This window comes from Sceloporus occidentalis, unplaced genomic scaffold, assembly GCF_023333645.1.
Source record: "Sceloporus occidentalis isolate IW3139 unplaced genomic scaffold, rSceOcc1.0.p SCAF_3, whole genome shotgun sequence".
Classification (NCBI taxonomy): domain Eukaryota; kingdom Metazoa; phylum Chordata; class Lepidosauria; order Squamata; family Phrynosomatidae; genus Sceloporus; species Sceloporus occidentalis.
In genome coordinates, this window is record NW_028316983.1 from 138,818,891 (window position 1) to 138,840,775 (window position 21,885).

Sequence of the window (21,885 nt, forward strand, 5' to 3'; positions counted from 1 at the left end):
CATGAGTTGGACTTGGAGAAGAAGAAAACCATTCTGGTTGCTGGATGCTGGTTGCACTCATTGGCAACACACTAAAAACTAACTTGTTTAACAATATATTTTACACAAAATGTCATGTACACATTAGTTTGGAGCAATGCAATGTACGCATATATTGGTAGAATTCAAAGATATAGCCTTAGAATACGGTGTTAGTCTGCGGAATCAGTATGTAGAGAGATCTTGTAGCACCTTTGAGACTAACTGAAAGAAAGAAGTTGGCAGTATGAGTTTTCGTAAACTTCAGTCTACTTCCTCAATACGCATATATTGTTGGTTTGTATCTTTCTGTTTTTACATTTCTAAGCAAATAAAAAGCAAGAAAATTGAAATTGAAAATTGAAAGATGATTTCTTTGAGTTCAGAAAGTATATTGGTATTTTCTGTCACTGCAGACATTTCTCATAGCAGAACTCCTTAATTCAGGCAAATTGTGTTGTTGTTTTTTCTCTGCAGGTTCAGGGTGCTGGAAATGGTGGAGCTGAAAATGCTGCACTTGACCAGCCTGTGGACCAGCCTGCTGAGAATGCAGTTGTAGGTGAAAATCCAGAAATCCAAGAAGAACAACCAGATGAAGAAGAGGAAGACAATGAAGATGAAGAAGATGTTGTAGTAGAAGATGCAGCAGATGCAAACAATGGAGCTCAAGGTATAGTAGTTACTTTTTAACAACTATATCCATGCTACATTTTAGAATAGAAGAGTTGTATTTTGACTTACACTATTTGATTTTCAGGTCTGTGTTCATGGAAATGGTATTCAGTTTCCTAGGCATTTTTGAATATTGATCATCACACTTAATTAAAATAAAACATTTTTGTGGTCATAAATTTTCTTGCAGACTTTATAACAAAAGCAGCCTGTAGCCATCTGTCTGAATATTGGAAACATTCATTTTTAGATCATTACTATTATAACACTTTGCATCTTAATATGGCTGTAAGAGCTCTGTCAAGTTATACAGGATTGATATTATTTTTTAAATTAAATATTTATTAAATTAAAATGTCCATTCCATTTATCCTTTTTGGTAATGTAATAAATAATAAAACAATATTTACACTAATAAGTCACCTATGTACATCATTGTTTAACATTGTTTATCAATAAAATAAAACTTGATATTACCAAAAAGTTGTACTTATATAGGATTAATATTATGGCAGTACATTGCCTCTAGCAGTGTTACAATTATTCTTTGATTTATTTAGATGACATGAACTGGAATGCTTTAGAATGGGATCGGGCAGCAGAAGAACTTACATGGGAGAGAGTGAGTAAGGCCTATGTATTACAAAGACTGTTTATTCTTAGTCATGCAGACCTGGTGACTGGGGATGGATTCCCATTCTTTGATCTCATCCTCAACTTCACATTGTGTCCTCCTCCTCATATTGGTCAATCTATACTTTACCTACAAAACACTAATGACGCCGGATATTTTTAGCAAGATGGTTTGGGGATGGGGTGACTAGGATTGGTGAAAAGGGGTACAGTGCGTCCTCGCCTTACGTGGGGATCCGTTCCTGATCCCGCCGTGTAAGGCAAATTCCGCCTATGCTCGAGCCCCATTGTTTCCAATGGGGCTCATGCACGGCGGCACGGCGGGGTGCAACGGGCGCTCGCGCCCATTCAATTGAATGGGACGCGCCGCCCCACGCGCGACCCGCGGCTTGAGCGCATATGCTCAAACTGCGTATGGTGCGCCCGCGTATGGCGCAGGCGCGCTGTATTTGTAAGGTAAAACATGCATTGTGAAAAAGCTGCTTGTGTGGACAAAGCAGGTAAAGAGTGACTAATAAAAGGGTTAAGTACCTCTCCCCCTGATTTTCTCTGATCATAGCTATTTGGTCCTAAAGTAGTTTTTTTTAAGGCTTGCTACTTAGTTGTGTTTTCCTGTAACATATTGTTTTGCCTCTTAGCTCTGATACTGCTTTGTACTTTGGGCCTACCCACTCCTCTAATATTCTGAGTTTGGAGATGTTTGAGCTAACAAGGGTCCTGGTTGGACATTACTTCACCCACCCACATAGATTCTTTTACATATGGTGAGGTTTGAAGCAGTCTGTAGTCTTCGTTATTCCTTTCCCTTTTCTTCTCCTAGTGCAGAAAACATAAGGACAGTGGTGAATTACATGTGTAATCTTCATTATACAGAATATTGCAGTATAGGGTCTGATAAATGTGTTTCTCTGTGACTGGTAATGCAGTTCTTTTGAAGCACAAGACAATCTTTGGAAAGTGTGTAAAAATCACTGTCAAGGTTGACCGCATTTTCCTGGATGTCTGTAAACCTGTGTTCTTGACCTTCATCTAATCCAGCCTCAGTCTCTGTACACTTTGTACATTTACTCAGAATATGAAATTTTCTGGTTCTACCACATGATATAGATTTACTGTTGTTCTGCAGAACAGTAAAAATAATATCATATATATATATATATATATATATATATATATATGTGTATGTATGTGTATGTATGTTATACTTTGTGGACCTGAACCATCATCCACCCTTGTAAATTTGCTTTCCATTTAGGAGTCTCCCTAGCTACTGCTAACTAACCAGTGTGCAGAGATTGTCACATATAGCAGCATACATTAACAGCTGAGTTTTGCCAGTGACAACAGAGCCCAACTGAGATGGATGTAAAATTACATTTCTTAGCCTGGTTGTGTAGTTCAGTACATCAGGAAGTTACCAGGTTGGGAAATGCTGACCTAAAGAGCTAAACACACTCCCCTAGCTGCAGCTTACAAAATTCCTGCTTGGGGTTTTGGAAGAGGATAGAGAAAGGGAAATTACCAACAGCAGTGGCTGACTTCAAGCCTCAGCACTTACATCTCCTATGCAGGTTTTTGTAACTTGCTGGAGTTCTCTACAGTTTGGGATGTATTGTCCTAGCTGAATAAACAAAAGAGATATGGATTCAACTGCATCATCCAGGTTACCCAGAAAAGGCTGCACATGTATGGCCAGATGTGTCTCTGTCAGGCTTCCCCCTCTAGATATATCTATAGGGATTCCTTGATGTAACAAGATTCACCCAAGCCTCTGAATGCTGTAGTCATTCATACCCTCCAGCAAAACCTAGGGATGGTTTTCTCATTGTGTCACTGCTTGGTAGGAAACCTGCTCCTTCTCTTGCATGGGTGGCAGATGCTGCAACAGTTATTGCTCGAATTGTGCATCTTTTCTCTTTATAGTCTTTTGAACAGCTCTTTTCAGAAGTGGAAATAATTAATAATTGAGTGTGATACCTGATTATATAGAAGGGAAAAGGCTGGGTTGAATCCAGTGGTACTTTCTATAACAATTACTTCTTTGAGGTAGTCTGCTTAAAATCAGATTTCTCCTAAAGCTCTCCATGCCCCATCCCATGCTATCCTGGAGTTTCCCTTAATTCAGAACAGAAAGAGAGCACAGTTGGGGGGAGCAGGAAAGGTAGCTTGTGCTTCTGTGGATCCTATCATATGTATTGTAAATGTTTTGGAGAATAGGAGTTCCTTGAAGCTTAAGAGACCTTTGAATCTTCTATCTAAAGACTGTTGGTTACTGACTGTAGAGTTATCTCTTGTTTGTAGATGCTTGGGCTTGACGGATCCCTAGTTTTTCTGGTAAGTGAAGTTTCTTTATATTAAAATAATTCTTTGTAGTTATATCCTGCACTGTTTCTTTGTCTTTTTGATCTAGCAATTGGAATCCAAATATGTTAAAACTGGAAAACTTCTATATACCTGTCCTTACACTGTGTAGCCATGTTAGGCATTTTAAATTTGTTCAAGTGAAATGACCACTTAAACTTGCATTATTAGCATTTTTTTTAATATGAGGAATGCTGATGTGAGTGTGCAGGTACTTGTAGCAAATACTGGTCATTGGGGTTTTTTGTTTGGTGGAGTTTTTCTTTTGAAGTATCAACATCTCATTGCATACAGTGTAAGAAAGATGTAGGAGAGAAATTGATTAGAATAGGGTATGAGAAATTGAGATTGTTGATTAAATACTTCTGTTATTTTGATTTTTTATTCCTCTTCTTCCTTCCCCCTCCCCTCAGGAACATGTATTCTGGGTGGTGTCGTTAAACACGCTATTCATACTGGTGTTTGGTAAGTGACTATATTTTTGATTCTTTCAAGATAATACTGTGATGATGTCCATGTTGTAGTTGGCACGTATAAATTTTAAGCACCAGTTTTTGGATCAAGAGCAGAAACATTTTGATTCACTTGCCACAGTTCCTTTTGCACAGGATTTAGAGTAATCAAACAAAATTCAGTCACCACTGGAAGAATCTTGACATTAAAAAATAATGACACAATAAATCAGGTTTAACATACTTTCATTTTTCTTTTCCTGTAGAAGTCTGAAAGAAGTTAGTGATACATATTGGACATTCTAGCCCTGGTGTATCTTGCAAATGCGTAACAGGCCAACCTGAGGAAACAGAAATGTCTCTATTCCTTTGCTGTGTGATTGGAAATGATTATTATAAAGTCATGTTTTAAATTTGGCAAAATTAGTCATTGCATAACTGTTTGTTGTTCCTCTCCTAGCATTTTGTCCCTATCACATTGGTCACTTCTTCATTGTTGGACTGGGCTTCAAAGAATATGTAAGTATTTTCATTTTGTCAATTCAAAATAAAAAATTCTTCTTTTCCTTCCTGCAAAAACTCAGCATTCAGGAGTGAGAATATCCAGTTCTTTTACATCAGGGCTTTTGCAGTGAGTGCCAGTAGAATATTTTGTTGCTGTTGCTACCAATCTCAGTGGGAAGGAATAGAAATCGGCCTCTATTAATGGAAGAAGGGATTTCCTCTTTCCTGAGGATGCCACAACAAGAAGCACTCTTTGTTAAAAAAAAAAAAGCCCAGAAAATGTCCTTACCTTGCTAAAGCTTTCCATATGTGCCACAGTGTTTGGAGGTGGGTGGGAATGGCAACCATTATTAATAACCTGGCTAGTAAGGAAAAGCAGAATTTATGAGTTCATGCTCTTAAAATATTGAATCCTTCTTTATGCCTGTGATTTTTTAACCCATATTTATTTCTCAAAAGAACTAAGTGCTTTGGGATCCAAAGCTCTTGGAGTCCCACCTATGAAAGGCCTTCTTTGAGAAGAATAACTAGCACTAGCTTTTTTACCCATATAGCTCCCTGTAATTAAAATTAGAGCTTTAGGAAAATCAGAACACCCTAGCAGGCGCAGGCAGCTCTTCTCTACCAGTGGAGTACAACTCCTTCTGAACCCACACCAGTCCACCAATTTCACTCCAGTATTTGTGTTATCACTGTTAGTGTTTTTTGGGACTGTCTTAATTCTTCACAGATAGTCTGTTTAAATTTATTACTGGCAGTTTAATAACTATGTAGCATTCAGTTGAGCATTTCTTTAGTTGTTGCTGTGACTAGAATGTTTTGTAAAAGTCTAAATAGCTGGCAGCAATAAAAGGTAAGGAAATGTGTTCATACTGTTTTGCAATGTAGTAATTATTTATTTAAAGCATTTTTGTATCTCCTTACTACTTACAGGGGTACCCAAGGTGATGAATGAATAAAAACCAATTAAAATATTTTAAAATACGATAAAAATTTATTTAATAACTCCTAATAGCAGTCTAAAAACAGCCATAAAATCCAGTTTTAAAATAGATAAAACAGCAATTTTAAGCAGTATATGTCATGCAGAACAGCTCTGTTTGGTTGCCTGCTGGAATCTTAAAGGAAATGGGATCTGCCTAACTTCCTTAGGTAGGAAGTTCCACAGTGAAGATGGTGTTGTAGAGAAAGCCCTGTTATGTGTATCCATCAACCTAACTTCACAAGGTGTTGAGACACGCAACAGATTCTCTCCTGGAGATATCAAATTTCTGGCAGGCTCATATGGGAGGAGGCTGTCTCTCATATATCCTAGCCCCAAATCATTTAGGGCTCTATAGGTCAACACCAGAACCTTAAATTGAGATTGGAAGGAAATTGGAAGCCAGTGCTATTCTTGTAAGACCGGTGTTACTTGGTTTCTAAAATGCTCACCTGATAACCAGTCTAGCTCCAGCATTTTGTGCTAGTTTCAGCTTCCAAACACCTTTTAAGGGCAGCCCCACATAGAGTGCATTACAGTACTGTAATCGAGAGGTAACTAAGGCATGAACCACTGTGGCCAGATCTATTTTCTTCAAAAAGGATGCAAGTGGTGTGTTAGCCAAACTGGTCAAAGGCACTGCTGGCCATCACAGCAACTTGTTTTTCCAGGAGCAGAACTAGGTCCAAGAGTATCCCCAACCTGCAAACCTGATTTTTAGAGGGAGAGCAATTCTCTCTAGAATAGGTTGCAATTCCAAGCCCATGTAGGCTTCCCTGCTGACTTCTGTCACTTCTGGATTAAGCACTTCTGTCTTGTCTGGATTAAGCCTCCATCTCTTCACCTGCATCCAGACAATGATTCAGTACTACCACAGCCTCCTTGACATCAGTTTCAAAGAAGAGTGTTGGTTGTTTACCCAGGGAGGTAAAATCCAGTGAAGGTTTTATTCAACAAAATTCTTACAGTTGCTTTTTTAGAGAGGTTGGAGCATAGCCCTCTTACAATGTAGCAAGAAATTGGTATATTGTCTTTTGCTGCAACCTCAGTATATGTTGTGCTTTACTAATTTTCATAAGGGGGAATCACTGGTTTTTGTCTCAAGAAGTGTACAGTTTATGTTTTCATGTTTTTCAGGTGCAAGCATCTCACTTTGAAGGCCTGATCACAACAATAGTTGGCTATGTGCTCCTGGCAGTTTCATTAATTGTTTGCCATGTATCCTACCCTAAGTACTCCCTTGCTTATGTATTCAGTATTTGATCTGTGGACAGTAGCTGTGAGTACAATGTTCTCAAAATTGGTAGGAATTCTTTTCATCCACTGTTGAAGAAATCTTGTGTTGGATTGGTGCAGACATACCAGTGAGAATCTCTTAATAGCACTTGAGATATTAAAAAAGCAATCAAATGATTGCTTCATCCAGTTCCTTCATATTGTGGAATTAATCCCATCTGCCCCCTTTTGCCTTAATTGCATTTATTAAATTGACAACAATATTAACTAATTTTGAATGATATGCTGTAGAGTCGGTCATAGTTACGGTTACTGCTACACAGGAGTTATTATTAAAGGCTTGGATGGATAGTAATGTTACAGAAGTGTGGGTGAGTTGATGATAAGGATTGCTATTCTTTCTAATATTGAAAACTAACAGTTTAAATTAAAAAGGGCTTGTTTGAGTTCTCTGTTATGTAAGATTTAATGTTAACTTCAAATCTGGCTGAAGAAGTTGATAGCTTTAATCATATGTAATGTTGGCATTTATTTAAAGGCAGATGGAGGTTTGCTCCAGATATAGGGGGGGAAAACAGAAAAAGGAGGTATGCATTCCTCTACTCCACTCCCCTCCTCTCCCTCTCAAATTGTAATTGTAGTTAAATGATCCCCAGTTGTAAGTCTGCATTGACCATATGTATCTGTGTTGGTTGAACTGGGCTTAAATCTCTTGTGTCTGGGTGGTTAATTAAAAATTAGGTTCCTGCTGAGAAGAGACATTGTTCTGGTATTATAGTGCCATGTGCATTTACTTGAACTTAATAGGACTTAATTTCAAAGAAACATTTATGCAGTCAGGCTGTGAATCCCATGTGCACACTTACTCACTGATTTAACAGCACTAGTTTCTAATCATAATATTGGAACATAACCTGCTGTGCTTTAAAACCACTTTCTCTTTATGTATTCCTCTATATCTGTTTGTGTGGGGTTCTTGCTTAGCTTGCAGCTAGGTGCTCTGAAATGAAGAATAGATTTGAGGATCTTACCTTGTGATACTGAGCTTGAGAATGTAGAAAATTCAGAGCATATAAAGTAGATCCAAAATACCACATCCCCATTAAGGAGTGTCACACAGGCAGCTATATTATTGCAATCTTATGAGAATACTTCTGCCAGTTGACCACTGCTCTTTCCCATGAGTTCTAAAGCTTTCCTACAAAGTAGGGTTTCATTGGGGAGTATTGATATTTCCTTAACACTTTTATATAGGGCTTGGCTGCACTTGTAAAATTTCAGAGATCACGTCGCTTGCTTGGAGTATGCTATATCGTTGTCAAGGTATGCAGTCTTAAAAAGCAGCTACATTAATAGATACAGCAAATTACAACATTAAAAATAAAACATTAAAAAAACTTTTATCTTTTTCTCTCTGTAGGTATCATTGTTAGTTGTGGTAGAAATTGGTGTTTTCCCTCTCATCTGTGGCTGGTGGTTGGACATATGTTCTCTGGTAAGATGGATATTTCTTGGAAGACAGCTATTTTATGTGCCTTCTGAAGAGACATTCAACCTGTTTCTGGATGTTATGTTGCTAAAATAGAAAGAATGATAGCCCTCTGTGCATATGTTGTGAGACTCAAGTAATTAAGGAATATAAAGGCCTTTAAGTAAGTATTGCATAGCTATGTTAGCTGGAAATCTGATTAAGTATGTAAAAATTGAGTATTCTTTTATGCTATCCTTCAATTAAGGGAAATTCTTTAGTATCCTTTTTATGTCTACAACTTAAAAGGATGAAAAAGCGTTTTATGCAAGAATGCTCTGTGATTTGATTATATGCTGGTGTTTTTCAAAAAAATTATTGCAGAAGAATTTTTTAAGAGGATAAACAATTTTACCATCATGTGACACACTTTTTGCAGTTTTATCCTTTTGTATGTGTGAAAGCTGATGTAGTTTTACTGGAAAATAAGTGTTTCCTATGATCTTTTTCTTAGGAAATGTTTGATGCAACTCTGAAGGACAGAGAGTTGAGTTTTCAATCTGCTCCTGGCACTACAATGTTCCTACATTGGCTAGTGGGAATGGTATATGTCTTTTACTTTGCATCCTTCATCCTTTTGCTGAGAGAGGTAAGCACTTACAGTGGGCCCTTCTCGTACGCGGGGATCTGTTCTGCCCCCTCCCCCCACATAAGAGAAAATGCGTAAGCTCAAGCCCTATAAGAAATAATGGGTCTTGTGCCCATGGTGCACCACAGGGTGCACGCCATGGGCACACGCCCAATTACTCCTTCCGGGGCACAGGAGGCTTTTTTTGGAAGCTGCATATGGATCGCCTGCGTATGACGCGAGCGCACTGTACTAGAGTATGGCTTCCTGAAACATTTTGAAAGACTGTGGATGTTAACTCAGGAATTACTTTTGTATACCAAATGCAGACCTACGGACATTTTAAATGAAATTTTAAACATTACTTTTTATGTGACAACTGTATACAGTCTGTCTTCTGTATCCGCGGACTTTGCATCCGTGGATTTCAGTATCCGTAGATGGCAAGCCCGCTTGGGGGGAGCGGAAGAAGAGTTGGGGAAGACAACAAAGAAGCAGCAAGAGGCGGCAGGGGCCAGGAGGAGGAGGAGGAGGAAGTGGAGGAAAGAGACGATGGCATCAAAAGCAAGGAGGAGGATGGTGAAGGAGGTGGAAGTGGGAAGAGAAGGAGGAGGAGGCAAGGGGCGAAAGCAGTGGGGTGAACAGAAGGAGGAGGAGAAGAAGGAGAAGGTGGGTGGAAGAGGAGGAAAAGGAGGCAGCCCGTTGCCTCCTCCTCCTCCGCCTCTCATCGTGAGGCAGCTAAGGGCTCTCCCACCATTGGTGCCCCTCCCCATGGCCACCAGCTCAGGTGAGACGAGGCTGCTCTGGCGCAAGCGCCATCCCCAGGCTCCTCTGATACCAAGGAAGGCCTCCAGGCATCTCCTTTCTTCCCAGGCCCCCCGGCGAGTTGGCCAGCAGTGGCGGTGGCAGCGGCTGCAGGGGGCACGAGCCTCTTCCTCCTCCACCTACTGCTTAAGCCCTATTGCAGGGCAGAATTCAGCTGCTTCTCTTTTCGTTCCTCTACTCCCCTCCTCTCCCTCTCAAACTCCATCTACCGATTCAGTGGGCAACAATTCTCTCCCCTGCTCTCGTCAGTATCTCTCTTTTTAGTGTGTAGGAATGGCTGACTTGTTTTAAATGGGCTGAAGAGGTGGGGCAAGTGATAAAATCTGTGTTGGCTCTCAGGGCATTATGATAATTAGTTCTTGAGGTATATATACAAAATGCTAAATAAGTGGAAAATTTAATTTAAAACTCTTAATCCTTCAAAGGTTGATCTCCATGCATTTCTGTTCCTTTCAAGTGTTAATTTTCCATTTCAGGTACTGAGACCTGGCGTCCTCTGGTTTCTGAGAAATTTAAATGATCCAGATTTTAATCCAGTGCAAGAAATGATTCATTTGCCCATTTATAGGCACCTCAGAAGGTTTATTTTATCAGTGGTAAATAAATCTTTCCACTTTTTATTTAAAATGTTGTATGGCTGTAAATCACTTTATACTCAGTATGTAAGCATACTTCTTTTTACATATTTATTTATAAACTCTCCTTGTGAAATATCAAAATACTTCTGAATTTCAGATAGAGGCATTAAAATAACAAAAATTCTCTTATAAAGGCTTTTGCATGCAAAGATATTCAGATTAATGAGGATCCAGCAAAAGCCACTTAGATTCTATTTCCTCCAAAAATGGTTCAGAATCTAAGGATCCAGGAGCAGGAAAATAATTTTTAAAATAATTTTTACTTTAGAAATAAAAATAGAAGTAAAGTTTAGAATTTAGAAGTAAAATTTAGAATTTTTGCTTTTAAAATAATTTTTTACTTTAGAAGCAAGCATCTGTGTTTAAGTTTTTCTGGAGGAGAAAATGGTGCCCCCAGTTGACAGCTTTCCTCCCCTAAATTTGCTAACTGAGCCAGACTTTCCCCTTTTTCTAATAAACTTCTTGTTTAGCTGTGAGGAAGGAGCACAGGAAAGGATGGAAACTGAATGAAGCAAGGGGATAACTAGGAGAACTACCAAGAAGAGGAAAAAGAAGGCGACTTTTGATCTTAGAGTGCACTGTGCTTCAGAAACAGGGAATGATTAAATTCAGTTAAAGTTTTGAAATATTTTGCCAGCATAAACATTGCCATTGAAGTGTAAATATAAGGAATAATCCTTTCTCTGAAGATGCCAGCCACAGATGCAGGTGAAACATCAGAAATAAACTGTTCTAGAACATGGCCACATAGCCCAAAAAACCCACAAAAAATAAGGAATAATCCTGTTCATTCTTAATCAACAGATAGTGGAATTTTATTTTGATTGGCACGAACAAAAATATGAAGTGTCTTATTTGTCTTATTTTTAAAATATACATCCAGCATTTTTTATTTTGATTTAATTTATTTCTCTGAAATTTTCAAATGTAACTTGTTATTTTTGCACCTGTATAAATAGTAAATACTCTCATCGTTTTGAAATCTTGTGCTAACAGAAATTGAACATGAGCTGTCAAGAGATGATGCAATGTTTTTGAAAGATTTCTTTACAATAGCCTTTATTTTATAGGTCTTTGTCCAGGTGCCAATTCATACATTCCCATTCCATGTGTTGCCTTTGAGACACCTAGGGCAACGCCATGAATTTCATAGGGTTTTCTTACACAAGGAATATTACATTTATTTATTTATTATACTGATTTATAGTACAGTATACACATATTTATTCAGTTGCCAGTGCACACATTGCATGTAGCTATTTATTTTTCTGTGTTAGAAATTCCATGGCCACTATTCTTCATCAGCTGCTATATTAAGTATACTTAACTTAGATCCAAAACACACTGCAAAAATAATCCAGTTTGAGACTGCTTTAACTGCTCTGGCTCAATGCTAGGAAATTCTAGCAGCAGCAACTTTGTTTTAGGAAGTTGGAGAAAAGAACTTCTACAACTGAATTCTGATCACCTTGCTCCAATTTTGGAATTTAGGGGCTGAACAGACCTCTCTTAAGATGTGGCCTGCCACCTCTTTCATTGCTGGATTGGGGCCTCAGCAACTGCACAATCTGGCATTTCTGCGGAGCCACAAAAAGCCGCAGATAGGGCACCCTAGCTGTGGTGGTTGTGGCAGCTTTTCACCACTTCTTTAGCGCAGTGTGTGTAAGCACTGCACCGAAGATGCAGTGTGACTCCACCTGCTGTCTGGTCAGGCAGACAGCATGGGGACGGCGTCTGGGTGGCCAGCTCTTTATGCTGGTCTTTTGAGGCCCTTAGTTTTGTAAGACATTTAGCCTTCTCTGTCAAAGGATTTCCTAGCACTAAGCCAGGGCAGTTAAAGTGATCTCAAACTGGATTATTTCTGCAGTATGTTTTGGGCTTTACTCTCTAGTAAGAAGCAAAATCTCATTTTAGCCACCCTATTTTGAGTGAAAGGGAGAATATAAATCCAATAAATAAATAAAGTTAAGATTACTATACAACTCTCCTGGCCTGACTCCCCTGACCCTATGGAAAATTAATTAATTTGTGCTCTGATTGCCAGCAAAAAGGACCTCTTTCTCCCCATGCAGCTAATGCCCAGTAACATAGGTTTTGTGTGTGTGTGTGGGGTGGCGGTGGTGGTGTTATGATCATGGCAATAGCGTCACTGATGTAGAAGCTGATACAGAATACTGGCCCAGGCTAATAATCTGCTCACACTATGAACCAGAGAAGCATCATTCTCCTGCAGCAAATTTGTTTTAGGAAGTTGTAGAAAAGAACTACAACTGAATTCTGATCACTTTGCTCCCATTTTGGAACTTACTTTGGTAAACCACTAGTTCAAGCTCCAAAAGAGAAAATAAATAACCAAAATGCTGTCACAAATGATTTAAAAAACCTTTAGGATACAAGATGCAGGCTGACCCCCTTGATTTCTATTTGTTGTTGATCATGGTTTGCTTTGATATCTGAATGAGACTTTTAAATAATGGTTGAAGTGAGATTTTGCTTCTTATTGGAGGGTAAATGCTAACTAAAGTGAACAGAAGTTGAAATGAACAGAAGTTGAAATGGACTGGTTTGGTTATGATTCAAACCATAACTTAGATTGTACTAGAATATGTCTAGGTTATATGTGGGGAAACTATTTCAGACTATTTTTCTCATTGCAGATTGTCTTTGGATCAATTGTCTTGCTCATGCTTTGGCTTCCTATAAGAATTATTAAATATCTGCTGCCTCATTTTCTTCCGTATAATGTCATGCTCTACAGGTAAGATGCATAATTTCCCGAAATATGTTTTGTCTTTCCTAGCCTGCCGTTTCACTGCAAATGCATTTTGTATGCTTGTATGTGAGGAACTGCTGGTTCTATTGTGAACTATTACAATGTGCCAACAAAAGTGGGAATGTAAAAGTCTAGTGGGAATGTAATACTAAGCTTTCGCTTTGTGTTATGTGAAAAACTCTAAGGCTTATGAGCTTTCCCTTTCCCTCTCAGTTCCTGATATAACTGTTGGAATCTTTTAGCTCTGTTTTTAATGAATCACCCATTATACTTACGGTACATACATTCATAACCAAACCCCCAAACTGTGGTTAGTCTTAACAATAGTTTAGAGAAAGAAGTAAACTTCAGACCATGGCTTACAGTTCTGACTTGTTTTCCAAGATCATAGCATTAACCATAATTCAAGATTTGATCAAAACAATAGCTAATACATCGGACCCTTCTTATCCGCTGTTCCAGACCCTCCTGCAGATGGCCAAAATTGTGGGACTTCAAGTCCTGTGGTATTCTTGGCAGGACAAACCACCAAAAGCTTTCTTTTTTAAAACTAAATATTAAACCTTTTTTCATTTTTTACACATGTGAGGAATGAGATGTACACATTTGTCAGCAGGCATTTCACAAGTCTACATCTTATCTGAGCCTTTTTCATGGTAGGGGACATATATTTCCCAGTGTTATTTCTGCAATTTTTTTTTTTTTGGTGGGGGGAAGCCACAAAACTATTTTGGCAGCTACTGGCGAGCAGTGCATAGGAAACATGTATCTATAATGCCCTACACAGTGACAGTTTACATTTGAGTCACTGGATACGTTGTTTACAATATCTCTTCTTCCTTTTATTCCCACAGTGATGCTCCTGTGAGTGAACTTTCCTTAGAACTACTTTTGCTTCAGGTTGTACTACCAGCTTTGCTTGAACAGGGACACACAAGGCAGTGGTTGAAGGGTCTCGTACGGGCATGGACTGTTACTGCTGGGTACTTACTGTAAGTGCAATTAAGCCATATCCCTGGAATAGTATGTATGAGCTTTTTTTATTGACCAATCTAAATTAGATAGGTTTCATGTGCCCTCTATTTTTGTGCTCCCTCTAAAGACCCCACTGTTGAATTTTGGTTGTGCAAAAGTTGATAATGACTGTACATGTAACTACTAGGTAAACTGGAAGCTTCAGCCATCATTAGGAAGAGGAAGAAAAAGACATTTACCATGGTGACTAATCACTTTTCCATTAGCTTAGATGTCTGAGACAGAAGCCTGCCATCATCAACTCTAGCATTCTTTTCAAAGTCAACTATGAAAAGAGGCATGAAGATTGCAAGGTTATAAAACCTCATGACATGTTATTCCTGCCTATCCACCCCTCTCATCCCACATGAACAAACTATAAGACCTAGCATTCCCTGCCATGATTAGAATAGCAGTCTCCATTTAATATACATCTTCACATTTGTATTTTTAAAAACGAACTACAGTTGTACAAAAATATTTATTCCTATATAAATTCAATTATTATATTAGTTCACAATAAAGAGACTAATACAAATCGTTGTACAGCATCATGTAGAATGAAGGGTTCTCCACAAAACCCAATTCCTGAAAGCAGAAAAAAACCAAACATATTCACATGAGCTGGTGCTTTTGTTTTGAGTAGCACTGTCTCTCTCTCTTTGCTTCCAAGTTGCCTGTCCACTCATGGCGACCCATTAATTTCACAGAGTTTTCTTAGGGAAAGGACACTTAGAGATAGTTTTTCCAGTTTCTTCCTCTGAAATACAGTGCGCCCGTGTTATATGCGGGCGCACTTTACACGGACTTGAGTGTATGCTCTCAAGCTGCGGGGAGCGCGCAGGGCGCAAGGGGCGGCGTGTCCCATTCAAATGAATGGGGCGCACGTCCATGGCACCCCGCACACTCCTGTGCCACCACGCTGCTGCGCACGAGCCCCAGTCAAATGAATGGGGCTTGAGCATAGGCGGAATTCGCCTTACGCGGGGGGGATCCGGAACGGATCCCCTGCGTAAGGCAAGGGCCCACTGTATAGCCTACACGCACCTGGTATTTGTTGGTGTTCTCCCATTCAGGTATTAACCAGAGCTGACTCTACTTAGGTTCCAAGATCAGATGGGATCTGGTGCCTTTAGGGTATTTAGACCTTGAGTTGCTGATAAACCTCTATTTCTGCAACAGTAAAAAATAACACTTCTGTGTTCTGCAAATATTACCACTATTTTTTTCCAACCTTAAAACTTGCTGTAAACCCCCTAGATTAGCAGACAGATATAAACAATGAAGGAAGACAATTGTTTTAATTTGCTGAAAGACTCTGCATAATAGTATGGTGGAATAATTGTTTATTTTAATAACAAAATAGTCCTTGCTGAAGGAAATGCCTGGCAATGAAAGACTGTTCTTTGTTTCAGCTACTCTAGAGACCCCAGAGCATGTCACTTGTGTGCTGCTTCGATTCTTGCAAGCAAATTGTCCACTTGCATACACTGTTTCCTGTGTTTTTTACCAGCTGCCCAACTGCAGAAATAACAAGGCATGGGGGGGGGTTAATTGGTTTTTTTAATGTAATGGCACCATTATATATATTAGTGCTATGATTATAGCAGACCGTCTGCCACTTCTGAACTAGTGGAAAAATTACTTCCCATCACGTTTTTGCATTTTAGAGATTACAGATTATGTAGGTAAATATTTTGTTGTTGTTGTTATTTTTTAATTTTTTTAATTTTTATTATTTTCCATATCCACACATACCATACAAGTACATACATTACACATACATTAAAATTATTTACTACATTTACTGTTATATTAATAAAAGGTTTACAGTCTCCTTTATTCCAAATCTCTTCCATACACTTTATTCCATACTCTCTCCCACTGTGTCATTTGTATAGTGTGTCCTATATTAGTTGCCCATTTAATCATAGCTTCTTTAACTACTACTTCTTCTCTTTCAAATTTCAATAAAGTTTTATATAATAAGCTTATTGTTCGTTTCTTTTCTCCACACATAATCTCTTCTGTCTCTGTTTTACTGTCTGATATTCCATATTTTTTTATTGTTCATCGTTACCCTTTCATAAATTTGTCTATATTGGAACCAGTTCATCTTATCCTTTTTCTTGTAAGGTTTCTGATTCATTTATCTTTATCCTTCCCTCTTGTTTCCCCACTATATCTTTATAGGTACACCAATTTTTTTCTGTATACATTTCTTTTTCTATAGAATGCCTCTTGTGGTGATAGCCACATAGGAATTTTATTAACTATTCTAGTTTTGTACTTTTCCCATTTTTTCAATAGAGGTTTCCTATTTGTGTGTTTTTTCCTTATCATACATCAAATAAGCATGAAATCCAAATTTTCAATGTAGGTAAATATTTTGAAGGCACAAGAATTATGCCAGTTGTATCAGTGATGATAAAACTGTCTTTGCCAAGAATATGTGCTTAAGTTATATGTTTGGGTCAGTGTGAGTTTTTTCTCTGTTTCAGAAATAATGATTCTATAGGTATTCTTTTTCTTTTTCACTCTTCCAGTGATATAAGTTACCATGAGTTCTTTGGTGCCAAAGCCATGTAATCTTTTTAGAAATAGGTGTGAATTGATTGAAATGGTTGCCATTGATTAATCCATACCGCATTGCTTATTAATGACATTCCTGAATATTCATTACATGCTGATATCAAGAGATGTTATAATAGCTACAGGTAGTTGATATTTTCTCAACTCTTCTTCCAGGGATCTGCATTCTTACTTACTTGGAGACCAGGAAGAGAATGAAAACAATGCAAACCAACAGCCTAATAACCAACCTGCTCGCAATAATAATGCCATTCCAGTTGTAGGAGAAGGTCTTCATGCAGCCCACCAAGCCATACTACAGCAAGGAGGACCTGTTGGTTTTCAGCCTTACCGTAGGCCTTTAAAATTTCCACTCAGGGTAGGCAGTTTTAACTATCGCTCCAATTACTATTCCTCATTCATTAACATCCTTTTGTTTGTGTGTTCTTGTTTTGAACTAATTCCAATGGCAGTATTTTTATCTGTGTATACAGTAGGCCCTTCCCATCTAAGGCCTTCTGTTCTGGGCTCCCTTGTTGATGGGGAAAATGTGGGAGCTCAAGCCCATATTAGACTCCACCACTTTCCGAGGAAGTGTGTTCCACTGTCAAACAGCCCTTACTGTGAGGAAGTTCCTCCTAATGTTGAGCTGAAATCCCCTTTCCTGCAGTTTGCATCCATTGTTCCATGTTCTAGTCTCTGGAGCAGCTGAAAACAAGCTTGCACCCTCCTCAATATGACATCTTTTCAAGTATTTAAACAGGGCTATCATACCATCTCTTAACCTTATCTCCTCTAGACTAAACATCCCCAACTCCCTAAGTTGTTCCTCATAGGCATGGTTTCAAGATCCTTCACCATTTTAATCGCCCTCCTTTGCACACGCTCCAGTTTCTCAATGTCCTTAGTCAGTGGGCATCAACATGCACATGCCAACACCAGCACACCTGTGGGTGCATGCCACCATTGATTAATTTGGGGCAGGTTATCCATCTCATCTTGAAATTCACAATACTTTGTTGTTTATAAATGTATCCATTTACTCCTGTAATCAGTTGCCTCCTTTGTTTTTTGTCTATTTCAGATATTTCTGTTGATCATTTTTATGTGTATAACACTACTAATTGCGAGTCTTATCTGCCTTACATTACCAGGTACGTATTTCACAACAGCCAAATGCTTCTTATTAAGATATTTTGAATAGCTAGAAAAGTAAAAATGAAATAGGTAAACAGAATACAAAAAAAGCATGTCTTTTTTTCTGTTGAAGACTTGCTAAGCTCTTTCCATGTTAGGCTCTTTTCATTGTCTTGATAAATTTTTTCAGTAAAAATGAAGATAATGCCAATTTTGGCACCTTACAAATTATTTCACTTTGAGTAAGCCTGTTCACATTTTCTATACAAAGCTAAGGATCTTCTTTTAATGGAAATGAGAACTTGGATCCAGTCTAGAAAGTTCTCAGACTTGAGGGTTATAACTTCTACAGAAGTAATTTTAAGTTTCAAGAAAAGAAACACTACTCATTTAAGTTTAATGTTAGTTTGACCATATGTATAAAAACTTTATGACATGTATTTTAAAGAGAATCTGTTGCAGTCTACATAATAAGATAATAGATAATACAAATAAGAACTGTTTGGAATAACTTCCCTATACAGTTTTTTGAACTTGATGGTATAAGGATATAAAAAATGTACAAATATTGCTAAGTATAATATTGACCCAAATATGTGGTTGAATGTTGTTAAGCAAAAATAACATTTAATTTACTAAAAGGATGCTGTGTATACTGTATATACTCATGTATAAGTCTAGAAATTTAAGTTAAAAAATGAGTTGACTTATTCACAAGTCAATGTAGCTATACTTTAATTCATGTATGTATGTGTATGTATATCCACCCACCCATCCACCCATCCTCTGGTGAAAGGCAAGAGTTTAATCTGCCCTGGAACCATTGACCCCATTCTACTCTCTCATCCATCCAGCTTTTAGTATGAGTACAAATAGTTATGCCTGTTGTAATTTTGTAAGTTCTTTGGCATTGTTTTCCTTTCCTTCATCCTTTACGTCTTTCATTACATGTTCCTAAGTTTTACCCTCGACTTATCCATGGGTCATATCAAAATCCATAATTTTGGCCCCAAAACTTGCCCTCAACTTATATATGAGGTCAACTTATAGTCAAGTATATATATTTTGTAAGTTCTTTGGCATTGTTTTCCTTTGCTTCATCCTTTACGTCTTTCAGTACATGCTCCTAAGTTTTACCCTCGACTTATTCATGGGTCATATCAAAATCCATAATTTTGGCCCCAAAACTTGCCCTCGACTTATATATGAGGTCAACTTATAGTCAAGTATATATGGTAGTTCTTATTTTATAACTATATATAGATATATCTGTTTTATATCCATATATCTATTTTGTTCTTATTTTAAATCTTATATCTATACACATTGGGGCATGATGTGTATAGCTTAAATAGTTCTTACTTTGTTTATGTGATCTTCCAACTGGGGTGCTTTTATTAATACTTTACATAGCTTCTGGGAAGTCTGTACAACCTGGGGAAAAGGTTTTGCAAATATCCGTTGGCTTGGTTTTCATTTTGTAACATGGATATAGTAGTTAATATTGGGAGGAAAGCAAGACAAGTTTTGTTTAAATTACTAGCTGTGTTCAGCCTAACCTTTGAACAACATTGGTAATATATCTGTAATAGCAGATAATGGCATGCTTTTTAAAGTGAACTGTTTCAAACACTATTTGCTGTGCACCACTACAGTGTACTGCTGCTGGAATGTGGACTATTTTGTCTATGAAATGTATTTCACAGTTCTTTGAATCATTGTCCAAATCACTTTATTACTGTGTGATGTGATGTTTTGTGTTTCATTAAATGCTAACTAGTCTTTCTGTTTCTAGTGTTTGCTGGCCGTTGGCTGATGTCCTTTTGGACAGGGACTGCCAAAATCCATGAATTATATACAGCTGCTTGTGGACTGTATGTTTGCTGGCTTACCATTCGAGCAGTGACAGTGCTTGTTGCTTGGATGCCACAAGGCCGCCAAGTGATTTTTCAAAAAGTTAAGGAGTGGTCCCTCATGGTAAGTTTGGGTAGGGATATATGCTGCTTTTAAGCTTGGAGCACCATTAGAGGTTTGGAGAGAGTAGTTGTCTTGTAATTTATGACAAATGCCTCCCCATAACTGTAATTCGGTACAGCAACCTTATTCTAATGGGCTTTGGGCAAAAAAAGAAGGCAGGAAATGAAAGACAAGGCAAAGAGATGACTAGTTGAGTGAGCAGGCAGTCAAGCTGACTAGCTTTAGGCGGAGAGTTTCCAAGTACTGTATCAAGTTTGTCTTAGAAGTCCTGTTTTCCGAACTGAAGTGTGGAGCTTGAATGAAGTTCTTTAGTGTAGAATGTCACTCAGCATATATTCAGAAGCACATATATTCTTTTTTGTGTGTGCATTAATATATTCTGGAAATCTGAAGCATTCAAAAGAGGTTTCATATAGCTACACTTGATCTTAGCCAAAAGGCCAAGAAGCTCTGATTATGTCCTTGTTTAAATTTAGCCCCAACCAGAATGTGTCACAGGAGGAAGATTCTTCAAATTACTTGAGTGCTGTGACCTCCTTTCTTTCCTTGGAATTGATGCCTGTGCTTTCACTGAGAGCTCTGCTGGGGTGGGGGGATGGTGGTGGTTCGTCTTGGTAAAATGGGTTCCTTCTAAATCTGCTTGTATTTATTATTATTTTGATCATGATTCTAATTCTCTTTTTACTCTTTAATCTTAATACTGCACAAATACACATACAGTCATTAAAAAGTTTATTATGACTTTGACAGTAAATGAAGGGTTTTTTGTGCCTCTTCCCACCCCACGTTAGATAATGAAGACATTGATAGTTGCTGTACTGCTGGCTGGTGTAGTTCCACTTCTGCTTGGACTTCTTTTTGAATTAGTTATTGTTGCTCCTTTGAGAGTTCCCTTAGATCAGACACCACTGTTCTACCCATGGCAGGTCAGTTATCTATTTCTTGCTTTGAATGTGTTGTTGCTATAGTTGGGCTTCTAAATCTGGGGGTGCTGATTGTCTTTTGCAGTGTATTAATCCAATCACCATGGCTTTAATTTGCGGGCATAATTTTAACTGAAAGCAAATACAGTAATGTAGGGCTTTATTTATTTTATTCATACCTAACTGCTCATTCACCTTTTCTTTTTGCAAAAAATGCACATGGTGCTTTCCAGAATAACAATGGCCAGAATCCTGTTGGTGAATTATGGTGTAAGTCAGGCTTATGCCAATGCAACTCACTTTTTTGGTTGTTGTGGAGCTAGGAATTCTGTTCTGACTGCACAGTAATCAAATTTTCCCCAAAAACTCACCTTCTAAGCAACATAACTCGCCTCACCAACATAGTCATTTCTGTGTTGTTGGAGAATGGAGCGATCAGCAGCGATATGTCCAGCTTTTTTCCTGTAACTGGACAAGAGTATCAGAAGTCCCTCTGGATGTCTGTCACATCACAGCCAGGTACATAAAGCTAGCTGGATGTAGTCCTGCTGATCCATCTCCTCAACAACATAGAATTGGTTTTGTTGTGGGTGTTGCACTGCTTACAAGATGGTTGGGTATAGCATTGGCAGACATAGTTGTGGAGTTATAGATATGTAATACATCTCCTGCTGTGGGATGCCAGCTGTTATATTATAAAATAGGATAAAAATATAACCTAAAAAAAAATCCCAGAAGCAAGACGGTTGTCTAAAAGGATCAGACTGTACAAATATTAAGATTTTAAAATGCTTGTTTAATTGAAACTAATAGATGCCCTAGATACAGGAGAAATCCTGAGAGGTTTTAATGCACATCTTGATCAATAGGTTGGGCTGAGACTGAAGAGACTTTGCTGGGGACCTTGGGAAGACATTACCTTTCAGCCTAAACTACCTCACAGGATAGTTGTGATTATAAAATGGGCAATGGGGAGAACTATATAAGCTACTATGTGGTCCTTAAAATAATAACACAAATGTAGTATAGTTGCGCCTCCAGACTTGCGGATCTTGGATCCATGACCTTGAAAA

General features: G+C 38.2%; 1 protein-coding gene across 1 annotated transcript in view; it reads left to right on the plus strand.

Moving 5' to 3' along the window:
* The window catches only part of MARCHF6 (membrane associated ring-CH-type finger 6), a 55,412-nt gene that overhangs the window by 22,458 nt on the left and 11,069 nt on the right, over positions 1-21,885 (plus strand). Inside the window, exons 7-22 of the mRNA XM_089516439.1 lie at positions 496-688; positions 1,251-1,312; positions 3,625-3,657; positions 4,098-4,149; positions 4,597-4,655; positions 6,760-6,840; positions 8,113-8,181; positions 8,279-8,353; positions 8,841-8,975; positions 10,256-10,375; positions 13,075-13,175; positions 14,045-14,182; positions 16,953-17,154; positions 17,860-17,929; positions 19,708-19,889; positions 20,681-20,815. Coding sequence (XP_089372565.1) covers positions 496-688; positions 1,251-1,312; positions 3,625-3,657; positions 4,098-4,149; positions 4,597-4,655; positions 6,760-6,840; positions 8,113-8,181; positions 8,279-8,353; positions 8,841-8,975; positions 10,256-10,375; positions 13,075-13,175; positions 14,045-14,182; positions 16,953-17,154; positions 17,860-17,929; positions 19,708-19,889; positions 20,681-20,815 — 1,707 coding nt within the window. The remainder of the gene's footprint in view (positions 1-495; positions 689-1,250; positions 1,313-3,624; positions 3,658-4,097; positions 4,150-4,596; positions 4,656-6,759; positions 6,841-8,112; positions 8,182-8,278; positions 8,354-8,840; positions 8,976-10,255; positions 10,376-13,074; positions 13,176-14,044; positions 14,183-16,952; positions 17,155-17,859; positions 17,930-19,707; positions 19,890-20,680; positions 20,816-21,885) is intronic.